General features: G+C 41.7%; 1 protein-coding gene across 5 annotated transcripts in view; it reads right to left on the bottom strand.

Annotated features, from left to right (window-relative positions):
• Window positions 1-26680, bottom strand: part of TTC7A (tetratricopeptide repeat domain 7A) — a gene marked incomplete at its 5' end in the record, with an annotated part of 166584 nt that overhangs the window by 123334 nt on the left and 16570 nt on the right. For 3 of the 5 annotated variants that reach the window (XM_082302416.1, XM_082302418.1, XM_082302420.1), the window contains 6 exons: window positions 185-322; window positions 10084-10147; window positions 10577-10737; window positions 13779-13857; window positions 20171-20292; window positions 22363-22493. In XM_082302416.1, the coding sequence (XP_082158542.1) occupies window positions 185-322; window positions 10084-10147; window positions 10577-10737; window positions 13779-13857; window positions 20171-20292; window positions 22363-22493 (695 nt within the window). Of the gene's footprint in view, window positions 1-184; window positions 323-10083; window positions 10148-10576; window positions 10738-13778; window positions 13858-20170; window positions 20293-22362; window positions 22494-26680 lie in introns of those variants that run through there. The other 2 variants (XM_082302417.1, XM_082302419.1) reach the window with 2 other exon arrangements.

Genomic DNA, 26680 nt, shown 5'->3' with positions numbered 1-26680 from the left:
AATTACACTAATGTCTCAAACAGTTCTGTGTGCATTTCTGCCCTGTGCTGCCATAGCTCTGTAGGTGTCTCTGCTAATTGCTAACTAGCACACTCCATGTGCACCTTCCCCACAGAGCCACCGCAAAGAGGGGCTCTGCCAGTGTGTTTGGAGGGACAGCTTGGGCAGAGGCCGGGGGAGGTACCTCAGACAGCATCACATACTGCCCTCTTCTGCCCAGCGTGATGCTGAGGAGGTCGTAGACTGCAGAAGCATCCTGGAGGCTGACGGCTCGGTCATCCTGCTGCTCGGGGGCTCGGCTGATCACCGCATCCCGGTTCGCCTGAGCACAGACACAAGTGAGGCATCAGAAACCAGCAGAGCAAAACAGAACTGACTCCTCCATAGGAAGCTACACCCACCACTCACAGCATTTTGTTTAAAATCATCTCAAGGTTTTTTTCTTTTTAAAGTGTATCCCAACATAAGGAAGGTGTTTCCACAGAGGTGCTTTCTACCCACATGAAGCTACCTCAAGAAGATAGCTGTATCTACAGAGAGGAACTGCTACACATACCTCATCTGGATTTGTGTCACAGAATTCGAGCATTATGAAACAGACCTACCAGATCCCATTTCCTCGACAATTAGAATTTCAAGGCCATCCTTAAACCATCTTCCTTATTTCCTCAATAATTAGAAATTCAAGGCCATCCTTAAACCATCTTCCTTATTACTTCAACTGCCTGCAACTGTGATAACTGCTTCCATGGTTGGTAATTTATCTTCTACATCTACACTAGATTTCCTCACAATAGCATCCATTTTTGTTGTTCTTTTCCGCTACTCACCTTTTATTTTTTAATTTGAGCAGCTTCCCTAAGTAATCAGATTTGCCTGCCATCAACTTAAAGCAATTAGAGATTTGGGCAATGCAATACCAAATATTTTTTTTTTAAAATATATATTAAATGTGTCTTAATTTTGCTAATCTATCAGTACGCTTCTGGGCCTAGATCAGGAAGAAACATTACTTTTGGCAGAAAACAATCAGTTCAGCAATTTCCAAGGCTGTCCCAAAATGCCACATGCCACAGACTGAGATTTACCTCAAGAACCCAGCCCTTTGCGTTTCTGAGCACAAAGAGGCAGACTACAGCTACAGAGTAAACAGAAAAGTCCCTCTCACTCCCAAACACAGAGGAGCTCACCCAGACTGGCCAGCCTCTGGGAGAGGCAGTGCTGGATGCCACTGAGCCTGAGGACTGACACCACAGACACACTGCCCTGGGCTCCTCAGCTGAAAAGGGTGCAGTATCAGACACTCAGGTCTAGACATCTAAAAGATCAGAAAAATTAAGAAAATTGCCAGCAATTTCACCTTGAGCAAAGACAAACAAAATGTTCCCTCCTTGAAACAGGAAGGTTATGAGATTTATTTTGTAATACAACTATAATCTTATATCTATTTCTTTCTAATTGTGGGGAGATTTTTTTTTCTGTAAAAAGGTTAAACATGGGAATTAAGTGTAACAAAAATGTCCAGAATATGCAGCCCTTAAAGCCCACGCATATTTCACTGTGATTAAGCCGCAGCTGTTTCATTATGATTTTATCTGTGCAATGCCCCAGTTCCAAGCACTCTTCATCACAGCCTCCAGCCAAGATTGCAAACACAGCTACTGACAACTAACACAATCTCAGCCGAGAGCTAAATGGTGACTGCAGTTAAAGGCAAGCTGACAGATCAGACCCAGCCTAGTGTTTGCACAAATAAACTTACACCAACTCCTGCAGCCACAAAAGCATTTTTCTTTCTCATGCTACTGCAAACGATGTAACTTGCACTTAAAAAAATAGTTCAGAACAACAGACTGCATGACAGAATGAAACCAACTTTAAAAATTCTGCAACCAGAATACAGAGGCATAGCTTGTCTACCTTTATTAGCAGAAATAGGTAAGAATAAAAAAATAAATAGATGTTTAAGCTCTGTTTGGATTTAACATAAGACTGCTACTTTAAAAGGAAAAAAGGAGTTAAGTAAAAGGCATGTACTGTATGATCCTTATTGCCAAGTGAATCCTCCTACAGTTTTTTCTGCACTGGTTACACAGTTATGACAACTGTTTGTAGCAAACAGCTACTGAGCTAGCACCCCCATGCTCTGTAATCATCAACCTCCCATTACAGTCAGCTACAGCCTGATGCCTTTTTTTTTTTTTTTAACTGGATGCATTAGCACATACAGAAAATTAATTAAAACTCATGACTGTCCATCAAGTTTTGCCACAGATACTGGTACTAGAAGGAAGAACACAGCCCAATCCTGCAAAAGCAGGAATATAGGGCATATTACAAGGATGCAACATTCTAAAACTGCAGTCATACTGAACATACTGTACATATCATACTTTACCCAAGACAAGTTAAATGCAACATATTCATAGGCATGATGAATATTCTTTCCAAGAAGGTCATAAACCTACTGATTTTGCTCAAGCTTTTAAATCTCAAAGCCACAGAAGGTCTCTGCAATCTATCACTCTCTACGCTTGTATGCATAAAAGTTGCCACTAGCAAAGTCATTGTTACTTCTATCTCCACAATTTCTTCAATACTGAACCTATTCCCAACTGCTAATTCCAGCTGCTCTAAAATAATAAATCAAGAGCCCACATTATCACAGAGACATAAAAACCCCACAAACCTCAAAACCAAAAGATGCAAACCTCATAAAAACCTGACTGAACAGTAGCAAGAACATGGAATGTCTCTAACACAATACCATCCTAAGGCTCAAGGTACCACTGCAGTGTACGTACAGAAGTCAGCAAAGGGAATGTGAATCGCAGTTTCCTGAACCCACTCAGGAAAAGGGCATGTTTCTGTGACCCACCTCTCACAGAAGACAGGCTGCTGTCACCCAGACCACCACTAACTTTTTTTTTTCTTTGCCTTTGTTTACATTTTTGTAAGTATTAGTTTGTCAGTGAGAAATCCTGACAGTCACTGGCAAGTACAGGTGCAAAACAGTTGCAGAGTTATGCAATAAAGAATACACCCATTCTGTGGGATGCGGAATTTTACCTACAGAAAGGTACACAGAGAGGCACCTCATTTTGCATATGAGAATGCAAAAATTCTAAGCTATTAACACCACCATTTTTTTAATACCTGTGTTTCTGTTGTGTCAGACCACTAGTTTTCCTGAACACAACTGAGAAAAAGGTTATTTGTACAACACTGGTCTCAAGCAGCGGATCCGTAACATGAGCAGCAATTTCAATTTGTCCTACTGCATTATTTCCTCCTCCTCCACTATTAGCAGCAGCAAAACATAGCTACAAATACATTTTCAACACCCTCACCAAGACTATTCCCTTTAAGCTGTTCCCATTGTCACACAGACATGCCTCACAGCACACAAGCAGGATGGAGAGAGATGATGAGTCACATCATCAAGAGAAGCTCTGTTCAAGGCTGTTTTGTGGGATGGAGAAGGTCACCAGTGCTACCGACACAAGCTTCACCACTGGGAATTAGCATAACTTGCATTATAAAGGCAAAAATATACAGTCAATTCCCCTCTCAAGTATTCCAAGGTAATCGAGCAACCCAGAGTTGCATCACATTTGCATATTTTGGGATGCATTAGGCACAATTAGCTGTGCATGTAGGTGGCTCAGACATGACACCAATCCTATCTGGGGAGACTGGACACATTTTGTAGTGAGGCCTGACCTAGGACATTGAGCATCTCCAGCCCCCCTTTCCACAGCCCAGTGACACAGCCCACCTACAGGCCACACATGCCCAGGAGGCTGCAGCCCAGGCTGGTGGCCCTGAGCTAAGCCAGCATTCAGCCATGGTGGTGTCTCTGAATCTGACAGGGCACAGAACCTGGGGGTCAGCAGGGCCTTTCAGTCTGGCTCCAAACACAGCAATGGCACCATATGGGACTTTCAGACCCATGCTGACAGCAGGGAACACCTCTGCCTTTGCAAGTGCCCGCCATGCTGAGCTACACGCAGCTTGGACCTTCCCATGCACGTACACAGTACGCTCACCTGCAAACTGGATAAGCCCCCTGTCCACAGAGGATTTGCTGTACATCAGTGATGCTTATTTATGGCTTGTTTATTTCAGCAACAAAGGAAAAGAGCCACAGCAAATCCAAACAGCCATTACTTCAGCAGTTATTACGCACACAGTTACGCTGCAGAAAATTAAATTTTACCATAGTACAAAGATGTGCTTCTTAATAAAACGTCAAGCAATCGTATGAATTACAATAGAGATATTCCATGTAGCAGCCCCTTCTCACAGCAATTAGCTATGAAGTATCCTTTAATTGCTCACTTTGAAACATGGCTTCCCCTGCTTTTTTCCAAAGAAGAAAAAGAAAGCAATTAAAATCTTTAATGAGTGCCTGCTGCCTGCCCCCTAATTCATGGGCATTTGAATGTTCAACTTGTGTCTTTTCATAATAGACATAATTGCCAGATCCACTGCAACCCATCTATACAGAACGGCAGCATGTTTTACACAGTGTACTGTAATAATGTAATTGGTGTGATTCAATACTACCATTAAGAGAGAAAAACAAATGCTGTGTGTGTAAGATTGACAACAGGCCTTTGAAATCATGCAATTGATGCCTTTTCTGCTAAGAGCTGGGAAATATTTATACCATATCCTTTGGGTCTCCCTTCTGGTTGTTTTGCCTGTACTGCCAACAAAATGAATGAATTCTTCATAATGGCAAGAACCCATTCAATGGATGAGGCTACAGACTTTTTGCCTAAGCTATTGATCATCTCTACACAGCACCCGAAGGTTTCCCTCACTAACATATGCAAAGAAAGTATTCAGGGTTGACTGCAAAGCTGCTGTGAAAATGACGTGTACATTAGAACAGGGAGGACTAACCATGCCCCAGGAACTCAAAAAATTTCTCTCAGATACTACAACTCATTCCACTTCAGACCAGAAGCACAGCAAATGAAAACTTATCTCCTTGTGAACAGCATGGCATCTGTCTCATTTCTGGTAATCAAAAGACCACAGGTTACTGGTGCCCAGTTCAGATGTCTCATCAAAACAGCCCATTATAACTGCTTATTCAATGTGACCATATAGATACGTTTTACATGTTTCAGGTGCATTCTAACACCTTGTACTGTAGCAGAACTAATTCTGGAAACATCACCGAAAGCAACGCAGACATACGCCCCCCATCCAAAGCTGCCAAATGACCCTACACGAAAGGAACAGAGAGAAGCAGAAAGTAAGGAAGGTTGTTTATGGATACTATCTTGGGTTTTGCTAACAGTTATCTGGATTTAGAAAGCTATCTTCCAAGAATTTAAATCCTCCTTGCACATTTGGAAACAAGACTTACTACTGCAAAGCAGAAGAAAAAAAGCTCTCATATTCTGTTCTCCAGCAACTCACATTAGAACCATTTATTCAAGAGGTAACTAGCAGAGGTAGTGTATTTCCCACTAGAAACATCCTGCAGTCCATCTCTGCAGGTCCCAAACACATAACTTTTGCAAACCAGCTAAAGAGACAGCCAGATTTGCTACTGTAAGTGCACAACCACAATTTGGCAGGAACCAACAGAGCAGGCAACCCCGTCCCCCAGTTGTCTCTTTCAGCTGCCATAGTCCAATGGCCCTCAGTAAAATAGTCATGATGGGAATCCAGCTGTTGTATCATCACTGGGCTTGGTGCCATTAAAAAAAAAAAGGAAAAAAGGAAAAAAAGGAAAAACCAACCTACAAAAGCAACCAGAGATTCTTCTCCACCAACGTATTTGTTGGACAGCGTTATTTTATAAAACTAGGAACTGTAGAGCTAACAAGTTTTATTTATTTTTGTGCTTAAAAATACATAGGTTAAATGTTGTTCTGTTAAAGGCATGCTCACAGCCATGAGTTTGTTCTCACCAGTAAAAAGAACAGGACAAGTCCCAGTATCCTACTTCCCCCCTCACCATCTGTTCCATGCTCTCAGGCCCTCCAAGGTCAAATCGCCTTTAGGGATTCAAATCAGAGATAAGATGGGGATGACATTTCTAATCTTTGTTACACAGGCACAGAATTTATTCGTTTTGGATACAAGAAGCTTCACTTCCAATATGAGTGAATACAGAGCCAAAAAAAATAAACCATGTTACCTAGTATGTTTGGTGGACCACATCAGCCAAAATCCCCAGCTGTTAAGAGCCAGCATTGCTAGCACTGAATAAAGGCATTTCAGACTGTACGCTGGACCTCAGATTCCAGAAGGGAAGGTTTCTCAATGCAAACAAAGAACTTTTTCCTTTTTTAACCTCAAAAGTAAACACGAAAAGTAATATGAAGTGTTCCATTCCTGGCTCTGAGAAGCTTCTGGGTAACTTTAAAGGCAGTGCAGTCAACTCTGAATACTCCTGAGAATGGCTATTAAACAAACCTGCAGGGTTAGTCATGCCAAACCTTCTCTGTCTACACCCTGCAGCTCAAAGCACCGAAGTCCCTGATGGTGGAACCAGTCCTGTTCCCACTAATAGGTGATGCAGAAAAATCACACTCCAGCAAGTCACAAGATGTCCTCAGTTCTCCTCACAAACAGTGGCACTGGTTTAGATGGGTTAAACACAGTAAGAAGGAGGACTAGTCGTTTAAAAATAGGCAGGTCCATTTTTCTCCAACATGTGATAGGAACACATCATTCTGCCACAGCCTGAGCTTGTAATGGCCGTCACCAGCTGGCCTTCTTGGTCTGAAGGAGAGCGTTTTCCCCCCTCTCAGAAACACAGCCCATCCATACCATAACTTATGCTATACAAAAGGAATGAGAGAGTAGCCAGGAGGCCCAAACTCCCATAAAGACAGCCCTGACTGTGGCAAGCTTCAGGCTGCCTGATTAGTTTCACTAGATTCCCGCATGAGAACTGTACAGCCAAAGGCTGTGACTAAGAAACAGCTGGCACAGAGAAGGAACGTTTGCCAAGTTCAACAACCAGGATTCTTTTCATTGTTTACTGAGGTGCCTCAGCTTATGAAAACAGACTCCCATTTTTAACAGGACATAAAGAACACAGGATGCAATTTGTGAGAGTGCCAGGGCAAAACAGGCTACAAGCTTTCACTGTAAGTGTTAATACATCCACAGAAGCACCTTCAGAACCATGAAAGAGGCTACCATGTTATTTGGCCATTTGAAAACCTTTTATGTACACAGGCTCAAAGGCAGAGTGAGTGAAATACTGAAGGAACCCTTAATTGCCCCTTTATTCTCATTTCATCCCACCATAATATGCAAACTGGCTGCCTTGCAATGCAAGGGAAAGTGATAAGAAGTAATCACAAGCCAGAACCCTCCACCATTAAGAGCCAGAGAAGGTTTGGTGAGAAATAGGATCTGGCTCTCAAGAACCTCAAGGCAATTTCCTGCTCTCCCCTTTACAGGAACAGTTCTACTCCCCCATAAGATCTCCTTGGTAGTCACACAGGTCCTGGCAAAGTAGATGTCAGCTTCACCTTAGGAATGCAAGTCAAACACAAAAACAGAGTGAATTTCCGCAGCAAAGGTGTTCCAGGTGTATACTTCTTGAAAAAGTACCATGTCTCCTTTTCAGCACGTATTTACTTTGAGGTTCTCTGATGATTCATGCTCCTCCCCAGTACATCTTTGCTCTGTGTCCCCTGCACAGGCTGACAATTTTTTCTGTCCCTCCTTCCCCTAGTTTTGTCCCCCTTCAAGGTCATTTTGGAGTGGGAGGAGTCAGGAACGGGCGTGTGAAGAAGCTGTTTGGATTTACAGTCCTGCAAGAGAGTTAAAATGGCCTGGCTGCCCTTTGTCAGACAGGAGAAGTACCATTCTGGTGAGTTTTGCTCTGATAGACCAAAGTGTCAGAGTAGCCAACGTAATTGCTTATTTCTGTTTCGTTTTAAGGGGTTCATAATTGAAAGTACTGAAAGAACACCTAATCCAGCCAAAATCCAACTATGTTGCTTATTGGCCTACAGAAACATATCACTACCACTTGGCACTGACATTCTCTCCAGGAAGGAAAATGTTTTATCCAGTTGTTAACATCATATCATTAGGGAAAGACCTCAGTTAGAAATCTGCTTCCTGTTAACTCATTCCACGACCTTCTGTAAGTTTTTTAAAGGAAAAAAAAAAATTCACAAAACCAAAAACCAAAACTTCAAACAAACAACAAACCTGTACATGAGAAAACTCACTAGCCTACAGCAATGCTGTTATAAACAAAATTTCCCCTTCTAAGTACCGTAATAAAAATCTACAAGAAAGTATTTATGGATTGCAAACATATGTAAGAATTAGAGCGCTCCCTCTGTTCCTTCACTTAGGAAGAACATTCACGTGGTTCCTAGGTGTATTTCTATACACTTGTCCTGAATTTTAGTTAGAACAAACTCGTGGCAAGGCTGATGCAAGATGAAGGCTCAGATGTGCCATTTCCCCAGAATCAGAAACACAGTTAGATGGCTCCTGCAATGCTCTGCTACAGGATCTTCTTGTATTTGTTTTATACATAGCAGATCAAAATGCCTTGCATCTTCCTCCAGAAGTTCCTATATACTGGAGGCAGCATTTAAGCATACACAAGCTTACTTATTTAACCTGGAACTTAGCACAGCAATCCAGCTTCTATCAATAGCATTTTCACACGACTTCATCCATAACTTAGCTACAGGACCAGTTAGCTCACCATTTTACACGCTATTGGATAGGGATAACTTTCACCTCCTCAGCAGAACAAGATTGTGGAGTTCGGGGCTCCACGTGGCCTCTCTAACTGCAAGTCAGTCCCAGAAAGGCTGGAGCAGCCAGTTCTGCCACTGCTCCAGATCCCGATCTTCCTTCTGCTTGGATCAGCCCCAGCAAAACCCACTAACATGAGTACTTCTGATTTTAATACAAGTGCCCATGATATTCTACAAGCCCTCACTCCTGCCATCTCCACTACTAATTGTGAAAAGCCCTTCTGACTGAAGAAAAGCCCTTGAAAACACAAAGCAGATGTCCCACAGAGGTGTAATCTAGAGAGCACTGAAAAGCACATAGTAACACTCTGATGTACATGACTTTGAAGTCAATTTAATATTTTGGGGTGGTTCCACCTCTTCAATTTTTCCCCAAATTTTAAAAGCAGACAATATTAAATTGCCTTGTTCTGAAGAAGTTTGCGGAAAAGGGAAAGGACTTGAGCCAGAAGAACCAGACAAGAAAATCTGAAGGAAGCAAAAACCCGGAAGTTTCCACAGTATCTCTTTTCAATTTGTCTGAAAATTATTAAAAAGTTTCTAAGAAGGTTGTTGATGCTCCAAGGTTTTGAATCTTTGAGGTACAAGTGTCCACCCTGTATTTAAGGCAAAACACACATCACTTGCACATTTTCAGAAAACATTTCTTACACATTTTCTGTATGTTTGCATCTTCTCAGAACATGAAAATTATCAAAGGTTACCATGCAGTTATTTTTCCTCCAATCTTCTGCCTGCCTCTTAAATGGATTTTTTAAAGCCATCAATGTTATAAATAGAAGAAATCTAATTATTTCACTGTAGCTTATTATGAATGTTTCTGCATGTCACAAGATTCCCTGTATCACTGCATCAGAAACTGTCAAAGTTCGCTCCAGGCTGAAACAGCCAAGGACTGCAGACTAAGGCATGAAAGCAGAATACTGCATCCTGCAGTTCCAAACAGCAGGTACCACCATCATGCCTGGCTTTAGGGAAGGCTCTCTTCCTCTCATTCTTGGTCCATAAATCCACACAGATGTTATGAATGGAAACATCTGTCTACTGACAAAGTCTCTGGATGTCAGAACCTGCAGGCAGCAATGGTGAATGCAGTAATTTTCTCTTCTTAGACAATTCCCAAAACTCTTCACTGACATTTCATTTAATAAAAGTTGTGTCACTAATAAAAAAATAGATAGCATTTTCTGCTCAGCATCTGAACCCCTGTTTCTGTTTATCTAGGGAAGATTCTGTAAACAGAACCAACCAGGAGATATGGTAATGCTAGCTATCCCTTTGCACTATTAATACTACAAACTCATTTTTGGCTTACCATGGATTCACTGATTAAGAGGAGGAGAAGAGCCTCTTCCACGTTGTCTTGAGGGCAGTACACACTGAAAGACAGAATACATTTTTCTGAGGAAGGTCAAGAGTTATCCTGTCAGCCTCTTTCTCATTTCACTAGAGAAGCAGTAACTTGAAACATCTCATGCATAATTCATTTGCTAGGCAATACTTTCTTTGCCAGTTCACACAATTAAAAGCTCTGCAATATATCTTAGATGAGCTATACTGAACCCTAAATAGATTTTTTCAATTTCATAGCAACAACAGCCCTTTGGTTGGATTTTCTTCTTCCGGGGGGGGGGGAAATCACTCTAAGTTTAATGTTTTATTTTTCCAGCAGACTTTTTAGAGGGAAGCTGAAAAACAAGAAGACACAAAACTACTACATGAAGAAGTGACATAATTAGCAGTACCAAAGAGTGTTCAAATACACTCCTTCCTCCTTCCAATAAACTGAAATAAAAATGAACACTTACTTCTCTTCCGAGTACATCTCAGGCCTCCGACAAAGAAGATTGCTAACGTAAGACTGATATTCCTTGTTCATGAACTCAGGAAGTGGATCAGATAAAGGGCTCCAGTAACACTCTTCACTGAGGGAATGGAGAAGTACTTGGGCTAACTGTTTGGCTGCAGTCTAGAGATCAGTGAACAGTACAGAAAAACACATACATCAGTGAAGCCTTCTCCAACACAAAACATTCACCCCTCCCCATGTTCCACCTTGGGAAGGAGATGTACCAGCATGACAGTACCATTTTTCAGAAAGCTGGAGTAGCAAGATCAGCTGCTAAGGTCTACAAAAGTGTCAGTTTCTTCCCTCCTCAGAAAACCCAGACTTCTGCATTTACATGGTCTTGTTGCAATGCTCTAGGAAAAAAGCATCAAAAGGGCCTGGCAGCAAGGGACGCTTTGGTGAACAAGGACAACTGATTGCCAGGTGGACTGCTGAGAATCTCACAATAGTTACTATAACAGAGTATGATGACACTACACTATGTTCTCAGCCTCAGAATTTTGTATGCAAGTTTCAGGACCAGAGGCAACTTTTGTGTTAGGTTTAAAAGATCAACCTTTTATCTGTTAATATCACTCTCCCTTGTAGACTTTTATAGTTTCATCTTGGTACTCCTCCTCTCTTCCTGTTGCAGTAAAGGACAGAGGAGGGAAGATGCTTAGGAACTTTACAGTGAGACAGCAACATCACATGTACTTTTTTTACCATCAAGCAGTGAAAGATCCTTAAATACTTGCTTTCCACTTCATATGCACAGCTGGCAAACTGGGCCCAAAAGGAGGCAAGTTAACTTCACTTAGCAAAACTATCTTTGGCATTTGCCCTTGTCTGACACCCATCAAATCTCTAATTTCTTGCACTCAAAATAGATGAGAATGCATACAAGCTCAGAGATATCAAAATGGGTGGTGTCTTCTGTGAATTCTAAGCAGCACGCCACTCTAAGCTATAAAGTAAATACTGCACAAAACAGAGGGCAGGCTGAAACTTCAGCCCTTCTGTCCTGATACTTGTAAGTTGTATTTTGCAACTTCTCTGACTACTGGATATGTCTTTTATATGAAATTTACACTTTATGAGATGTGTTATGAGCCCACCAAGAGTCATTTTCTTTTAAATACCAGGACAGGTATGTTATAGATGTCATACCACAACATTTATGGGATCAAATAAACCACACTGAGGTTAAAGTTCTTACTATCAATTTCAGAAAAACAACTTGTTTTGATGCAAGGCTCTTGATTTTCATCCACCTCATCACACATGAATTCACTGAATTAGTCTAAAATGCAACCACAGTAGCAACCACTGTCTCTTAAACATCATAAAGGAAGGCTTCATAGATGGCAGTGATCTGAGTGTGCGATGGGGTCTTAAAGAAATATCGTCACGTACAAATCCCTGGAAACCCCAAGACCTTCCAAGCCCTCCTACTGACAAGTTACAGAAAGCAGTCTGTTTCTAACTAAGCTTTTCTATGCTTTTTATAGCAAGTAACTATGAGCAAAATGGCCTCAGGCCCTGCAACATTAGCCACTATCATTTTATCGTCTCAGTGTGTAATTATTCAGTCAGTTTTACCCTGAGGAGTCAACTCTCCTATATTTTTTTTCCTACAGTCTTAGAGGGGAGGGAAAATAATAAGCCAGCAACAGAAAGATCTCTACTGGTTCACACAGAAGTAGGAGTACAGTTTGTGGTAAGCCATTCACAAGGCAAGCACCAAATACTTCTAGTGTCTTTAATTTTAATATACAGCACAGTAGCTGTGTAAATTAGCTTCACTCTTGTTTTGAATAAGATCAAACAAACCAGAACAGGCCAAGACTCTGATTTATGTTATTACTGCCTTTGGCTAAAAAAAGCATCATTATGCTTGAAGAACACTGTGATCCCACAAATCAGGGGGGAAAAAAATCATGTGTTTTACTTTCATGCTTGAAAAACTTGTTTAATTAAGCACGTTCCTCCCTTTGCCCTCTTGACGGCTCTTTAAAAATGTAAGAAAATGAAAATGCAACTTGGAAATCCCAGGAAAAGCTACTGAATGAACACCTTGAGAGTTCCCCTAAGGGATAAGTCCCCCAGGGGTGTTGTACAGCTGTCCCTAGTTGCACAGGGACAGGAGCAATTGAGCCACATTCTGTCACAGTCTAGGAGCAGCAGATGGTTAAACTCATTTCAGCAAAATGGTAAAACAGGTGAGCACAAAAATACTGCTGAACCCTGATCTCAGTCTGGAGAAGGATGCAACCATTTGAGTGGACATTTATTTAAGTCATCTCTTCTAATTTCCTGCACAAGCTTCCACATGCATCTGTATTCTCAAAACCACTATGCAAACCCATGCCCACCTCCCCTGCCCAACTTCTCTGGAATGACACAGAACACAAAGTAGAACCAAGTACAAGTTTAGCTGTAAGAGTATCAAAGCTCTTAGGGCTGCAAAGCTTTCATTCCCAAGACTGCTATTCTGCCTGCTGTTGACCTTGTCACCTCCTGAGTAACTTAAGGACAAGATCTCTCCAAGAGGAGACAGGGAAGAACCAGTTACAGGTCTAAGTTAAACATAAATATTTCTTTACCTGAGACATTTAGGATAAAAGGATGCAAAGATGCAGAATGCCAACACCAAAAAAAAAAAAAAAAATTAAAACAATTAAAATCATTCGCTACTGTATTGAGGAGGGTTTTACAGAAGAGACACTGCTTGCTGCAAGAGACAGAAATACTTAATGCTTCTACATGCAAATGAAGAAAGGTGTGCATGCACACTGAAATTGAGAAAGAAAACAAGACGGTGTCACCTGAGGACAGCACTGTCAAACTAAATACATCTCTGTTTCTACCAGGGCTAGAAAATGCACTGAAAACGAGAAAACAAAACAATCAAACAAACAAAAAGCAAAAAACAAACCCAACAAAAGTAACCTACACCCCCAAATCTGAAGGCTTGGAGGTTTCAATTGGGCAGGTCTTTGAATTAAGGGGATCACTTGACATATCACTTCCAAAAGTTAAAAAAAGAAAAGAAAAAAAGAAAAAAAAAGCACCAGCAATCAATCAAGTGAGGACAAATACACTTTTGTGCTACTGCACTGGTCAATCAAGAAAATTCCTGCATACCAGACTGCAGCACCCTCCCATCTCCCACCCCTTACCATTTTGAAGGTCTGAGTAGCTTTTGTTTCCACAGTCCGTAGTATTTCTCGCAGACTCCTCATTCCTTTCACAATGTTTCTGTGGGGAAGACAGAAAAAAAAAAAAAGAAAAACCCCTAAAATCAGCACACTGCAGACAGAATATTTGTGCCAAAGCTCAGCAACACACCTGATATTCAAACAGCCCGTGGAACAACCACTAACACTGAATGTGCAGTAGCAGACAAGTCACTCTGAGGCACAGACAGGACAATGGCACAGAGCAAGGCAGCGACTGCAGCATTGCCTACTCCAGATGGCTTCCTAAGAGAAGATCACATTCACATTTGATGAACAGAGGGGACATTTGGAAGCCTTTCGTAGCTCATATTTATAAAGCAGATGCTGCTCCTTAAAAGCATCCACATCTCCTCTTCATACACACAGACTGTACTTGTTTGAATTATACTGAGCTTACATGATGCTTATAAATGACGATTTCTTTTAGGTGGTGCTTAAATGTCTTGTGTCTGATGGTCCAGGCACATGATGAAATTACAGTGGTTTAAACAGTTTATTATCAGGAAGTTAAGTTGCAGTAACTGTCTGCAAGCACAACTTAACCTGCAATAAGAGTGTTAGACTAAATAAAACAAAAATTAAAAAAAAAAAATCACATTACTCTGCATACACCATGAGCAATTGAAGCTGACTAGTTGCCAAATGCTATCTTAATCATGTGTCTGTGCACTCAGAGGGATGCAGAGAGGAAAGATTAAACACTGGACATATTAGTTAACACACTGGCAGCCTATCAGCTGTTCAAGGCTAAGGACACGGCCCCACCACCACAGTAACTGCAAAATGGTTCAGTGCACATTCACTGCAGGGTCAGAGCTACCCTAAGAAATACAAGCTATCAGAAAAGGAGCAATGTTGTACAAGACAACAAAATAAGCAGTCGTACTGGTACATTAACTGCCACTTCAGTTTATCCAGGAGAATTTTCTGTGCAGACAAAAGCTAAATTTAATTTAAAAAAACAAAGCCATAAAAACCTTTTCTGTCAAACTGATTAAATTTTGAAGGTAAGCAGTACAGACTGCATTTGTGACTGCTTTCATGCACTGCAAACCTTCTTGCACTCCAGAATCAACAGCAAACATTTGATGACAATAAAAAACAAATTAATCATTTTGGGGGTAGGAGGATAAAAATGTGATCATGTTTACCATGAATACTGGCTACATAAAATGCCACCCTAAAGCTTGTACTCACCATGCCACAGAATGCAAATGCTTATGGCCTTACTTCCAAGCAATACCAATCTCAGTTTTAAGCTGTGAAGTAATCTATAGACTATCTAATCATGGCCAATGTACAGGCAAGCAAGAAAGTAAGACGAGCAAAAACACTGAAGACTTGTAGAGAAAGTCAGAATGCTGTCTCTTTTACGTCCACTTTCTCCCAAGTAAAAAATGCGCTTTGAGTTTCTCAAGGGGAAAAAAGCTCAAGGAAGTTTTTGTAAGTTGGACTTAAATACTTCAGCAAGCTCTCCAACGACAGGGCCAAAACACCAGGTACTTTCTAGTGGGCTTAGAATAGAATATACTCACAAAGATGGAGTTCTGGACCTTATGCACAAGTAGTGACCAAATCCAACAGAACTGTTTACATGGTATTTACTATCAGACAGAAAAAATTAATAAATTCCCCCATCTAAACAAAATTCAGTTGCCCAGCTGTTCTCCTTGATTACCGAAAACTACCAGCATTTTCTGTTCTTCCATGGACTCCTTAAGAGGCTGGACAGAAGAGTTATGGAGGATAACAGTTCTACAGCATTTTCAAAAATGCATTTGTTTAGGTTTCTTGTTAGCATAATGATATTTGTCTTAATACAGTGCCAATGAACTGCATTAACCAGCATCAGAAAGAAGACTAGTGACCACTTGCAAAGCCAATTAATTTCACATTTGGCACATACTTACAAGAAAAACCTACAGAATGTGATAAAAGGAGACAGCTCTGTTTCTAGAAAACTAAAGCACCATTACAGTTCAACATTTTAGACAAGGCCATAAAACAAGCCTCCTGGTAGAAACACCTTGCTCTGGGATGGGGGGAAGGGGAGAAGACAAACAAGGAATAGAGACACTGAAGTGAATGAAAGAATAAGTGGCAAATTGCTGTCCATCTGCAGCAGTCAGGGCTGGAACCATGCAGCACATGACAAATGCTTAGGAACACCTTTAACAGACGGCAGCAGTGCAAAATGGATGGCACAGGAGGAGCACCCAGCACTCACCACCTCCCAGACAAGTGCCCATGTGGTCAGGATCTATCAAAGAGCACCCACTCGATCCCCTGAGCTCTCAACAATACCAGTTCTACAGGACTGAGGATTTGGTTTGGCAGCTTTTGTATTCTGAACTTTATCGAACATTACTGAGCCAAGACAGGAGACAGAGCACACCTGCCAGCATTCTGCCAACACAGGAGTTTGTCTTTCCACTCTACTGTTCCAAGGCAGGAGACCATCCCAGCACATTTCATTTCAGGCATACGAATTGTTCTGCCCATAACAATAAGGGACTCACTGTTCCATTAATTTTTTTCAATTAGGACCTTAAGAAGTTAAGAGAAAGAAAAGTATGTATTTGAACAGAAATACACGCTATGTAGATGACTGGATGAGGATGCAGACATAAAGCCTCCAGCAACCAGTGGTGAAAACACTTGATCTTACTTAGATTAGAAACTAAATCTTGAGTCCCTGCAGGACTTGGGTAGAGGACTACCTGGAAATCCCAGGTAATGCTGCCTCAAGCCATGGCATCATAAGTGAACATTAGATCATGGAAATGAAATTAGTTGGAAGAGTCCATACGCCCCTATTGTATTGCTAAGAAGCCAGAAAAAGAAATGAGGAAAAACAGGAAGAGAAAAGCACATGATCATTAAACTGCCTTGGTTTTAGCCACAGTAGTGGCCAGAGCACCATTTGAACAAAACACGATGAAGTGCAGTTTAGGATTCAGTTACGGCTAATCTAATAAAAATGAACACAGACAATCATGGGCACAAACTGTGACAAAGAGCAACTTGAAAGTCCAGTCAGTCCAGCTTGGCATAAAAGTATGTTTTGTTTGTGCATGTACCCTGTTAATATAGATGAATTACCAGTCCATGAATCAAAGTAGTCATATCAGAGTTATGTCACATAGTTCGGTTAACACTACACAAAATTTTAAGACACAAGAAAATAAAGAAGTACACTGTTTTCTATGCAAATTGCTGGGAAAAATATTGACAATAAAAGAGTGGACCATGGACACAAAGGTCTGCAGAGACAGTGCCCCAACAACATGGTCACCAGCAGATCATGTTCTTATCCCCACTCGTTTACTGCTGAAACGGCTAGTTGCTGAGAGATAGAACAAACCATCTTGAGATAATTACACGGCAGTTTGCATAGTCACCTCTCCAGAGTAAAGCAGTACTCAAAGCACAGAAACAGCAGCAACACCACTGCCTTTGCCCACCTCCTTTTGCATCTCTGCACCTCACCCAGGTTTCTAACAAACCATACCCTCTCTTTAAACAGCTGTTCGTGCGCAGACACAAAATGCATCTAAAGAAAAGGCAGTAAGAAATGAGCCTTATGTTTATACATCTGCATCAAAAAATAACCAAAACCAAACAAACCAACTAAGACCCAAAACCTAGTGCAGGTGATAACATGAAGACAACTGGTTGCCTCTTACAGTATGACAGCATCTGCCTTCCTATGTTCTGCATCCATAGCATCAACATTCCTCACTGGAGGACCAAAAGAAAGCTTTCTTGGGTTGCAACATGGCAAACAACTGCAGGAAATGCACCTGCAGCAACACAGTATTTTTAAGTAGCATGTTATTAAAAGCATCTGTGACTGCCACAGCTGCAAGACTTGCTGCTCCTTACAGCTGGCAGTTCAACACCTGAAGGGGAGACTGGACCTTTCTTTTATATTGCTGCCTTCTTTCCACTGCACACTGCAAGAGAAAAGGACATCCCTGACCACACTCCAAGAAGAGCACATCTGATCCTGTCAGCAGGAACAAAAGCATAACAACAGCACTTGGATCTCGCAGCTCTTTTGCCTGTTGAGACAAGAATAAAGCCCTCACTATTCCTTTTGTACACACGTAGGACTGAGGAAGGACATCCCACCTGGTAGAACAGCTTGAGCAGTCATCATCCACGGCTTATTTCCTACCTGAACACGCTGGAAGCAATAAGGTGAACAAAAGCATTTCTTTGAGCTGTTCAGTATCAGGTGGAGTAATCTATTATACTCATGAAGCATCCTAAAAAGCTTCTTCCCGTATCCCTCCCCTTTCCTTAACATATCCCAATGCTGCTTATGCCCTCTTGTGGCAAAAACCACACATTAGTATCAGCCGCGGGGGCGGACAAGTTGCCACATCCCATCAGGCTCTTTTTATCCCACCGGACCCTCCAACCCCGGCTGGTGTTTCTCACTGAAGGAGGTAAGGAGCCCATGGGATTCCACTCCCATCCCAGCTGCAGGAGCTCCATTGCTATTTCATCAGGAGACAGCTACAGAGAACATTTTGCTGCTGTTGCAGCAATTCATCTTATAATCAAAGCACAGTTTAATTCACACGTATTTTGCTTCAAATTGTTTTCCTGGAGGGTTTTTGTGGTTTGTTTTTGTTTGGGATTTGGTTTTTAAGGCCATCATTAAAATAACATGGGAAGGGAGCATGCAGGGGCCCACAGTAAAAGCCAAAATATCCCACTAGATATAATGAACGCATCACTGATGAAGACTGAACTTACAATGCTGCTGAACAAAATGATCACTAGTTTGATATTCAAAAGGTGCCTAGAGGACATCAGTGCCATATGTTCTAAATGGGATTTTATTTTACTACATAGTTAATGAGCTTACTGGCAAGACCCGAGTTTTTTTGTTTGCCATGAGAAGGGCAGAGGGTTAGGAAAGCACATACTGTGCCACAGCTGGCCAACCCCCAGCTCACCTGGGAAAACCACATACCAAGAGGACACTGAGACTATGCTTTACAAGTCCATGCTTTTCTCTCTGCATAAACTTGTACTTGCCTGACTAAAGGGGTCATTTCACAACATCTGAGCTTTGTGTTTTTGTACGCCTCCAGGCTCAAACAAGGCTTACCTGAAGGCACCTCTCATGGATATGCTAACAGGTACAGCTTCACTCTACATGCATGGAGAACAGTGGCTATTCACAGTTGCATTTAAAGTCATTCTTGGGGGATAAAAAGGCAGCAAAAACCCTAAACAAGAAGCAACCCTCCTCCAGCAGAATCAAAAAACGGTATAAATTTTCTACAGAAGAATTTAAACTAATTTTTGCTGGGATTTTTTTTCCTAGTTTTCATCTTTTTAATCTTCCCTCTTTTTTTTTTGCTTTCTTCTCCATTTTACTCGGCAGGAAAGAAAGTGAAGAAAATGAGAGAAAATATCTTTGACTGCGGGTGAAGGCAAAAAAAGCCAAAGTTAAATATTTGTGAAGACAGTTCGTAGTGAGAAACTCAGTATCTGATTCCTTGAGAATAAATGGAGTAATATGGTGCAAGAACAGGACTAAGGAAGGATAGATTCTTACAAGTGCTGTTTACACATGCTGAAGAGACACCCTCCTACATGACAAAATCTCTCCATTGGATGACCAGAGTTAATTACGTTTTGAAGACACGTTTAGGGAACGTCTGAAGGCCTGGTTTGGGAACAGCCTGTCCTCACCAACGACCACTGGAAGTGGGCTTTCACAGTGTCTTTTCTGCTGCTCTTGAGAAGGTTTTCCACAGGTGAAATTCACTGTAGGCTTGTACATATTAACTCCTCTTGCCCTTCTGAAGTTCACTAGGAGCTGTATTTCAGAGGTGTAATAAATCCCCTGGAGCAGCACTGTTCCCACACGCATTCTCCATAGTAAAAACACACAGATTTGGGGCATTGATCAGGATATTTAAGACCTCAGACAAACAAACAAACAAATGAAAGAAACTACTTGTAAGACTTTACTGAACTCTAAATCAGGTGCTGTGGCTGAAAATTTTAAGGGCACACAGCAGTGTAAATTCCACTCTCTCTTTACGGTCAAACTCCCCTTGTCTCCACAGGGAACAAAGCTGAGTCAAGACAAGAAAAATTTTCTACCCCACTCTACTTGCAGGTTTGGAAAAATGATGCTTAAGACTCTTAAGAAAGACAGAGAGACACAAACAGGAGAAACGAAGGACACTGAGGAGACTTGAGGTAAGCCAGCAGCCAAAAGTCATAAAGAGAAAAAAATTAGTCTTCATCTGAGACAAAACATGCAATATTATGTAATTTTATTAATATCTGCATCCACCTACCCTTTCTTTAACTGAGTCACGTAGGCACTCTGTAGAGCTGCTTCCAGAAAGTAGGAAAGTTCAAACTCAGAGTAAGTCACATTGCTGCCCTTGATACTCCTTGAATGTGTGTTGTTTAAGGTCTGTGAGGAAAAAAAAGAAATACCTGGGAATACAGACAACTGTTGGAACTAGCCAGATCCTCATGAGTCAGTGACATCTTCAACAATAAAATATTACCTTTATTAGCTATTCAAAAATGTTACAAAATCAATTTTAAAATAAACTATACAATTACTTCCATGAGATATTCTGCATGCAATACGAGTTTTAAAACACCATCCATTATTACTTTCCAACCTTTAATAAAGTAAGCAGAAAGCCACATATTAACACCAACAGCTTGAGAAATACCACTCACACTACAAAGATCCAGCATCTTGCACAGAAATATTAATACAATGTTTGAGTAGGTTTATCTAGTTTAATATAACATAAATATTTGTTAAGAGTTACCAAGCCGTCAGGAGTCCTGACGGAAGAATCTTCATCCTTCCTCTATTTGTCCTATCAAAATCTCTCTTGGTTTTGCTTCCTTACCGGTAACAAGCAGCTTCCATTGCTGAAAGCTGCTTCTCCAAAGCAGGGTTTTTCATTTAGGACTGGAGAAGGACTGTGAACTTTTACTACGTCTATCAGCAATCCTGCATTTTTGTCTCTGTGTCCAGAAGACAATTACGTGAAAGGAGGTTTGTAGAGAGGTGGGGGTAGGTCTCCTCCCAGGAGACAGGACAAGAGCAAATGTACTCAATTTGTGCCGGGGGGGGGGTTAGATTGGATATTAGGAAAAACGTCTTCACTGAGAGAGTGGTGAGGAATTGGAACAAGCTGTGCAGGGAAGTGGTGGAATCACCATCCCTGGAAGTGTTCAAAAAGCACGGGGACCATGGCACCTAGCAACATGGTTTAGTGGCAAACACGGTAGTGCTGAATTAATAGCTGGTCTCAGTAAACTCAGCAGTCTTTTCCAACCTTACTGATTCTCTGATTCTAAGTGAATGAATTACAGGTCAGACCCTTTCCCTTCTCCACAGACCCAAGCTGTCAGTAAAAAAAATTTACAGTGTCCAGCACTGGCAGGAACTCATCCTTCCACAATGGAAGGACAGTAACATTTTAAATTTAAAAACTATTCCTTTTTTTTCTGTAGAGAAACAGAGCAGGCCACTTGTTAGTTGGCTTTCTTAATGAATTGTTATACATGCACTAAGCTTATTTTTTCTTGTTTCGATGCAATTAAAAACAAAACCTGAGACAGAAAGACACCTTTGCTACTGAGAAGAGCAGAAGTATCTGGTCAGGTCAAAGGCCTTTGAGTTACAGGACAGGTAACATGCACTGCCAATGTCAAGCCTAATGTGTGGCAAAGGAAGGGCATGGAAGCACATGGTATGTCCTGAAAATTCAGCTAGGCAAAGTTTGCATGGGAACAGCCAATCAGTGGCACACAATCTGCATGGCTCAGTGGAGGGCCACCAACCATGGGCTGAGCAGTTACTTGCTACTCATCACAGAGCCACAGAATGGTTTGGGTCAGAAGGGACCTTACAAGATCACCCAGCTTCAATCCCGCTGCCATGGGCAGTGACACCTTCCACTATACCAGGCAGCTCCAAGCCCCATCCAGCCTGGCCTTGAACACTTCCAGGGATAGAGGATCTAGCTTCTGATGATCTAGATTCCTCAAGGTTCACTTGGAAAAGGTGAAGTACTCGCAATTAAACTGCTTTAGCTGACCCCAAAAGGTTTCTTTCAGCTCGTTAGGGATCTCAATATCCACTACTGTGTATCATTTACACAGCAGGTATGTAAAATGTCTTGAGTTCCTTCATGCCAGGACTTGCCATGTAAAGTTCATAGCTCCTCTTTAGTAAGGGCTAAACTTGAGACCCAACCCATGCATATCTGAAGTATTTGGTGCTTTACCACAGACAAAACTGGTTTTCAGACCTCATTGTCAGAGAAAACAGGTAGAGACCAGCTAAACTGCTGTTTTGGAAATTATTTTACTGAGATACTTCATTCTTTCCAACTTGTTTTCATACTCCTTGCTATGATCACTTGACATTTCTCCATTTTTTAATTTTTGCTGTCAAAACCCTGGAAATGCCATGCAGGCCACCAGGCAACACCCTAAGTACATTTCTTCTTACCTTCTCAAGCTCCTGCAAGTACACCTGGGCAATAACACACGCTCTCTCAAAACAAGCCATTACCTCCTCCTCCCTTTCACACAGTCGAGCACGCGAGGCAATTGAGTTGGTTGAGCGCTCCAGCGACAAACCTGAAAAATGGCAACATCTTCTTTAACTGAAGCCCACCAACAGCAGTATGGCCATATCATTCTTAATTTACCAGCTGACAGGAAGGCTTTTCCATATGTGGGTTTCCCTCTTGTTTTGATGACTTTCAGGACACTGCCCCCAGGAAAATACAATTCCTACACATGCAAGGCATCTTTGTCATGCTGCTCTAACACACAGTGCCACTGCACACTCCTACAGTGCCTTTCAAACACTTTATGAAGACAGGACACATAGTCCCTCTCGTAGGAATCAGCAAACAGAGAAATTAGGGTCTGTATTTCCAAAGATGGCTATAGATCTTGGGTGCTTCAATTCAGCGCCAGCCTGGCACTGAATTTGATAATTTCTAGGCATCTGCTACTTCAAGTGAAGCTTTCAGTAAGCAGCGCTGAGGGGGAACAAACAAACAACAAAAAACCCTAACTGGAAAATGATACAGAAACTAAGTCGGAAAATCTGAGGCCTCTCTTGGAAAATCTTAGCACATGCAGATTGCTTATGGACAAACAGCAAGCTCTTGGCAAGGCACAAGAGACTCAGCCACAAGATCATTCCCTTTCCAAAGGAAGGAAAAAACCCTGGGCTTTGTACTACTAAACTTCTTTCTTGTATCATTATCCAACACCACCAACAGACAGAGAGTATGTTAATTGCAGATCCACAGCTACTGGTCCCTACATTAAAAACTTCTACTATCAGACCCTTAGTCTGGCATCACACTGACATCCTTTATATCCTTAAACCTATTTGGATAGGCTACACATCCACATACCAATTTTACTCTGATTGGTACAGGTTCTCATGCCACACTGGATCTCTACAAGACACCACTGCTTGAAAACTTGGATCTTCACCAATCACAACCATATGTACTGATGCCCAGTAGCCCAACACAGGCTGCAAAAAGTTCAGCACATACTTTCCAGTAAATTTTTTATATATAACAACATCCCCTAATAACAAATATGTAAGATGTAATACAAAATCCTAGTGTTCTTGACACAGATCCACAGAGGTGACAAAAGAAGAAAAGAATTCAACTGTCCAGACAGCCTTCCAATGAAGTTATTTCAACTGCTGCAGCAGGTGGCAAAGGATGCGGGAGGACCCACCACAGGCACCAGCCATGCTTTCCTGGACTTCCACAGCCCGGGAGACACCTCAGCTCTGCCCATTCCAGGAGTCTTCACAAACTGCTGTGAGGCAGCAATGGGCAGCCAGGCTTCCCCATGATGTACGATACAGTCTGGGCGCTCATGCTGGAAGAGCCCAAGGTTCCCAGGCAGTGTTAGCTTTGTTTACTTCTAATGTTCAACATTTGTTTTGTCCCCTTGGTTACTCTGCTAGGAGTTTCCCTATCTCATGTCCTACATTTGAGCCAGACATGAGCAGTTAGTTCAGTGGGCTGAGAAAACGCCTCCCTGGTTCAAGCTCGGGACGTGGCTCCCCACTCCTTCTGCCCTCTCCCAAGCCAGAAGTATATATGGTGTATTCCCTCAAAGATCTGTATCTTGGAGGAACACATATCCATACCTTTCACCTCTGAAAATACAGCCCAGAGTAGAGCAGGAGGACTGAATTTATTTCAAACTGACAGGGTGTGTGGGATGTGGATGACAATCATTTTGCTGCTTTTAACCAATGCCCAATCTGTGTTTTCTTTTTTTCTTGAACACCTTGTACAGCATCCAGATATAACCGATTTTGTCTCTAGTCCATCTATGAAGTCTCTGTCTTTGTATCATGAGTTGTTTTCCTATTATTTTGATGCTTCCATTTTCCAACCCTGTCACTTTGTAATGAGTAAAGGGAAAAAATGCACATTAACTCTCTCTACAGCAAAAGAACAAACCAAAAGTATCCAGCACTCCAGCCAGAACAAATAACCTACAAATATTCTTCTTGTATCTGTCTCCATTTAATCTACCTCTGAACTTCTAGTCATTCCCCTTAAGTGAAAATAAATTTTAAGAAGTCTGCATTTCAGAGCCACCATCCCCTTAAGTGCAAAGTAGGGCTGAGGGCCCTGCAAAAAAAGTCCAGTACAATCCACTGACATTCATATACAAGCAGCATTTAATCAAATGGCAAGAGCCATCCTAACACAGTCTGCGTGGGAGCGTTTATCGTGGGAGATGTCACACAGAGAGAACAGGCTGATAAAAAGCCATTTACATACATGCTACAGCCCACTGCAAGGAGTTACTATCTCTGAGCTCTGACACAGGGGAGGAAAGTAAGTAGCCTCTGCCAGCATTAGGTACTGACAACAAACATGCCCATCCATGCAAGTCAGAGAAACAAAGCTGGGGCTGATCAGAGACGGGAACGAATATCTCCAAAAGGATTCTTGCCACAGTAAGGATCCAGCAACATACAGTGTATTAAAACAGATACTATGCTACACTGCACTACTTGTAAGGAGCTAGAAGGAAAAATGACCCCCACAATGTGACATTAGTCATGGTTCTCTCTCTGCTACCGTATGCACTGACCTGATGTCATTTGAGTACAAAATCTTCTACAGAACCCAAACAGGGCTATTCTTCCCTACCACAGAAAGGCAATGAAAAGAAAAATTAGAGCAAGCAGACTGCAAATCCAGTATACAAAGGGAAGAACAGAAGAAAACCAACACAAGTTCCCTACTCTTGCAGCCACCAATCAGTTCTCGCAATACAAAACCCCAGCAGTAAGATTAGCTTAGGGTGCAGTTGGATAAGACTTGACAAGCCCTCCACCACAAAGAGCACAAATTCCACTAACTCTTGTCCATCCTCCAGTTATCAGCACAGAAAAAACTCTGCAGCACAACAAGCAATTTAAATTCAACTCAGTTCCCACAATGTGTCAGAAAACCACTAAAGTGCATGCTACTTCCAAACTGGGTTTAGCAAGAAACGTGGAGCTATTGCCAAGACAGAATTAACTTCCAAGTAAATCATAAGGCTGTATGCTTTATTGTTAACTGGTTAAGGTAAAGGGACTCGGGTATTTTTCACAACCAGTTGTGGTAAGAGACTATCAACTTAAAGCTTATCTATACTGAGATTTTTCTCATATGAATCAGGTGCCTAAATTTAAATAGATACATACGTATATACTATAGTAGTTTATCGTATAGTCGAGACAGTTTTCTAGTAGAGTATGGCCCAGGCTCAAGACTTCAAGACATGTTTCTAGATTATCCTTCTTTAAGAACAAATTCTACCCACTTCAGAGGGGGTAACTTTCTATGTATAGAAATGTGGCTTTCCTCTCCTGAATAAAGACAAGGCTTCCATTCACCTACTCTACTTCTCCCAACGATTCATCTCTGGCTCTTCACCCTTCCATAATCTTTGTCCCTTCTTCCCTGCCCCCAAATCTAAGCTGCAGTTATGTAAGAAAAAACCCAAATCCATAAAGTTTGTAAGACATATCACTGAACTAATCTCTTCCTCAAGTTGAAATGCACTGCTCTCATTTATGGAAATCTGAAAGGGGAAATTTTATAAACGCTTATTTCCACTTTCATCTCAGTCAGTCCTTGCCAAGGGAAGACACTGATATCATATAGCTCCAATGCTCTGAGGTGGTATTGCTACCAGAACTGGAACATCCATGTGTACGTGGACATGCGGTATCAGATTCTCAGCAACACAAATGGGATGAAAATTCATGCTGCAAGGAATCCTTGAAGGTCCATGGTCTGATTTTCTGCACAAAGAAGGGCCAGCTCAGGGTGTGTTGCCCAGCCTCATCTTGAAGGCCTCAGTGCACAGATGGAGACTGTACATGGACTAGGGAGGAGATTAAGGTGGGTGGCTTTATTTTTCTATGGTTCATAAACTACCTCACCAAATAGCAGCGCTCCTCCTTCCACGTAGGAGCAATGTACCAACCCTCTCACAGGTTCTTTTAACTTTCCTTTTTACACAGACTTCAAGCCTCCTGCACTTGGATGAATTTAGACAACCAGGGAATGGTGGGTTCATAGGTGCAAGAATTCAGGGTCAGAAGCAGCCCATCACTTTCACCAAGAGTGCTAACCCCACAGCTCAGGAGCATCAGAGGTACCTGGCAAGCTGAAGAAGAGATCAAAGAAACACGACAGCACAAAGAGCATGAACCCAACCTCTTGTGTTGTGTCTCAGCGCTACGTGTTGAACACACCTATGGCAAC

The sequence above is a fragment of the Coloeus monedula genome (assembly GCF_965178545.1).
Source record: "Coloeus monedula genome assembly, chromosome: 2".
NCBI lineage: Eukaryota > Metazoa > Chordata > Aves > Passeriformes > Corvidae > Coloeus > Coloeus monedula.
The sequence above is the reverse complement of the archived record's forward strand: the minus strand, read 5'-3'. Positions and strand labels throughout refer to the sequence as shown.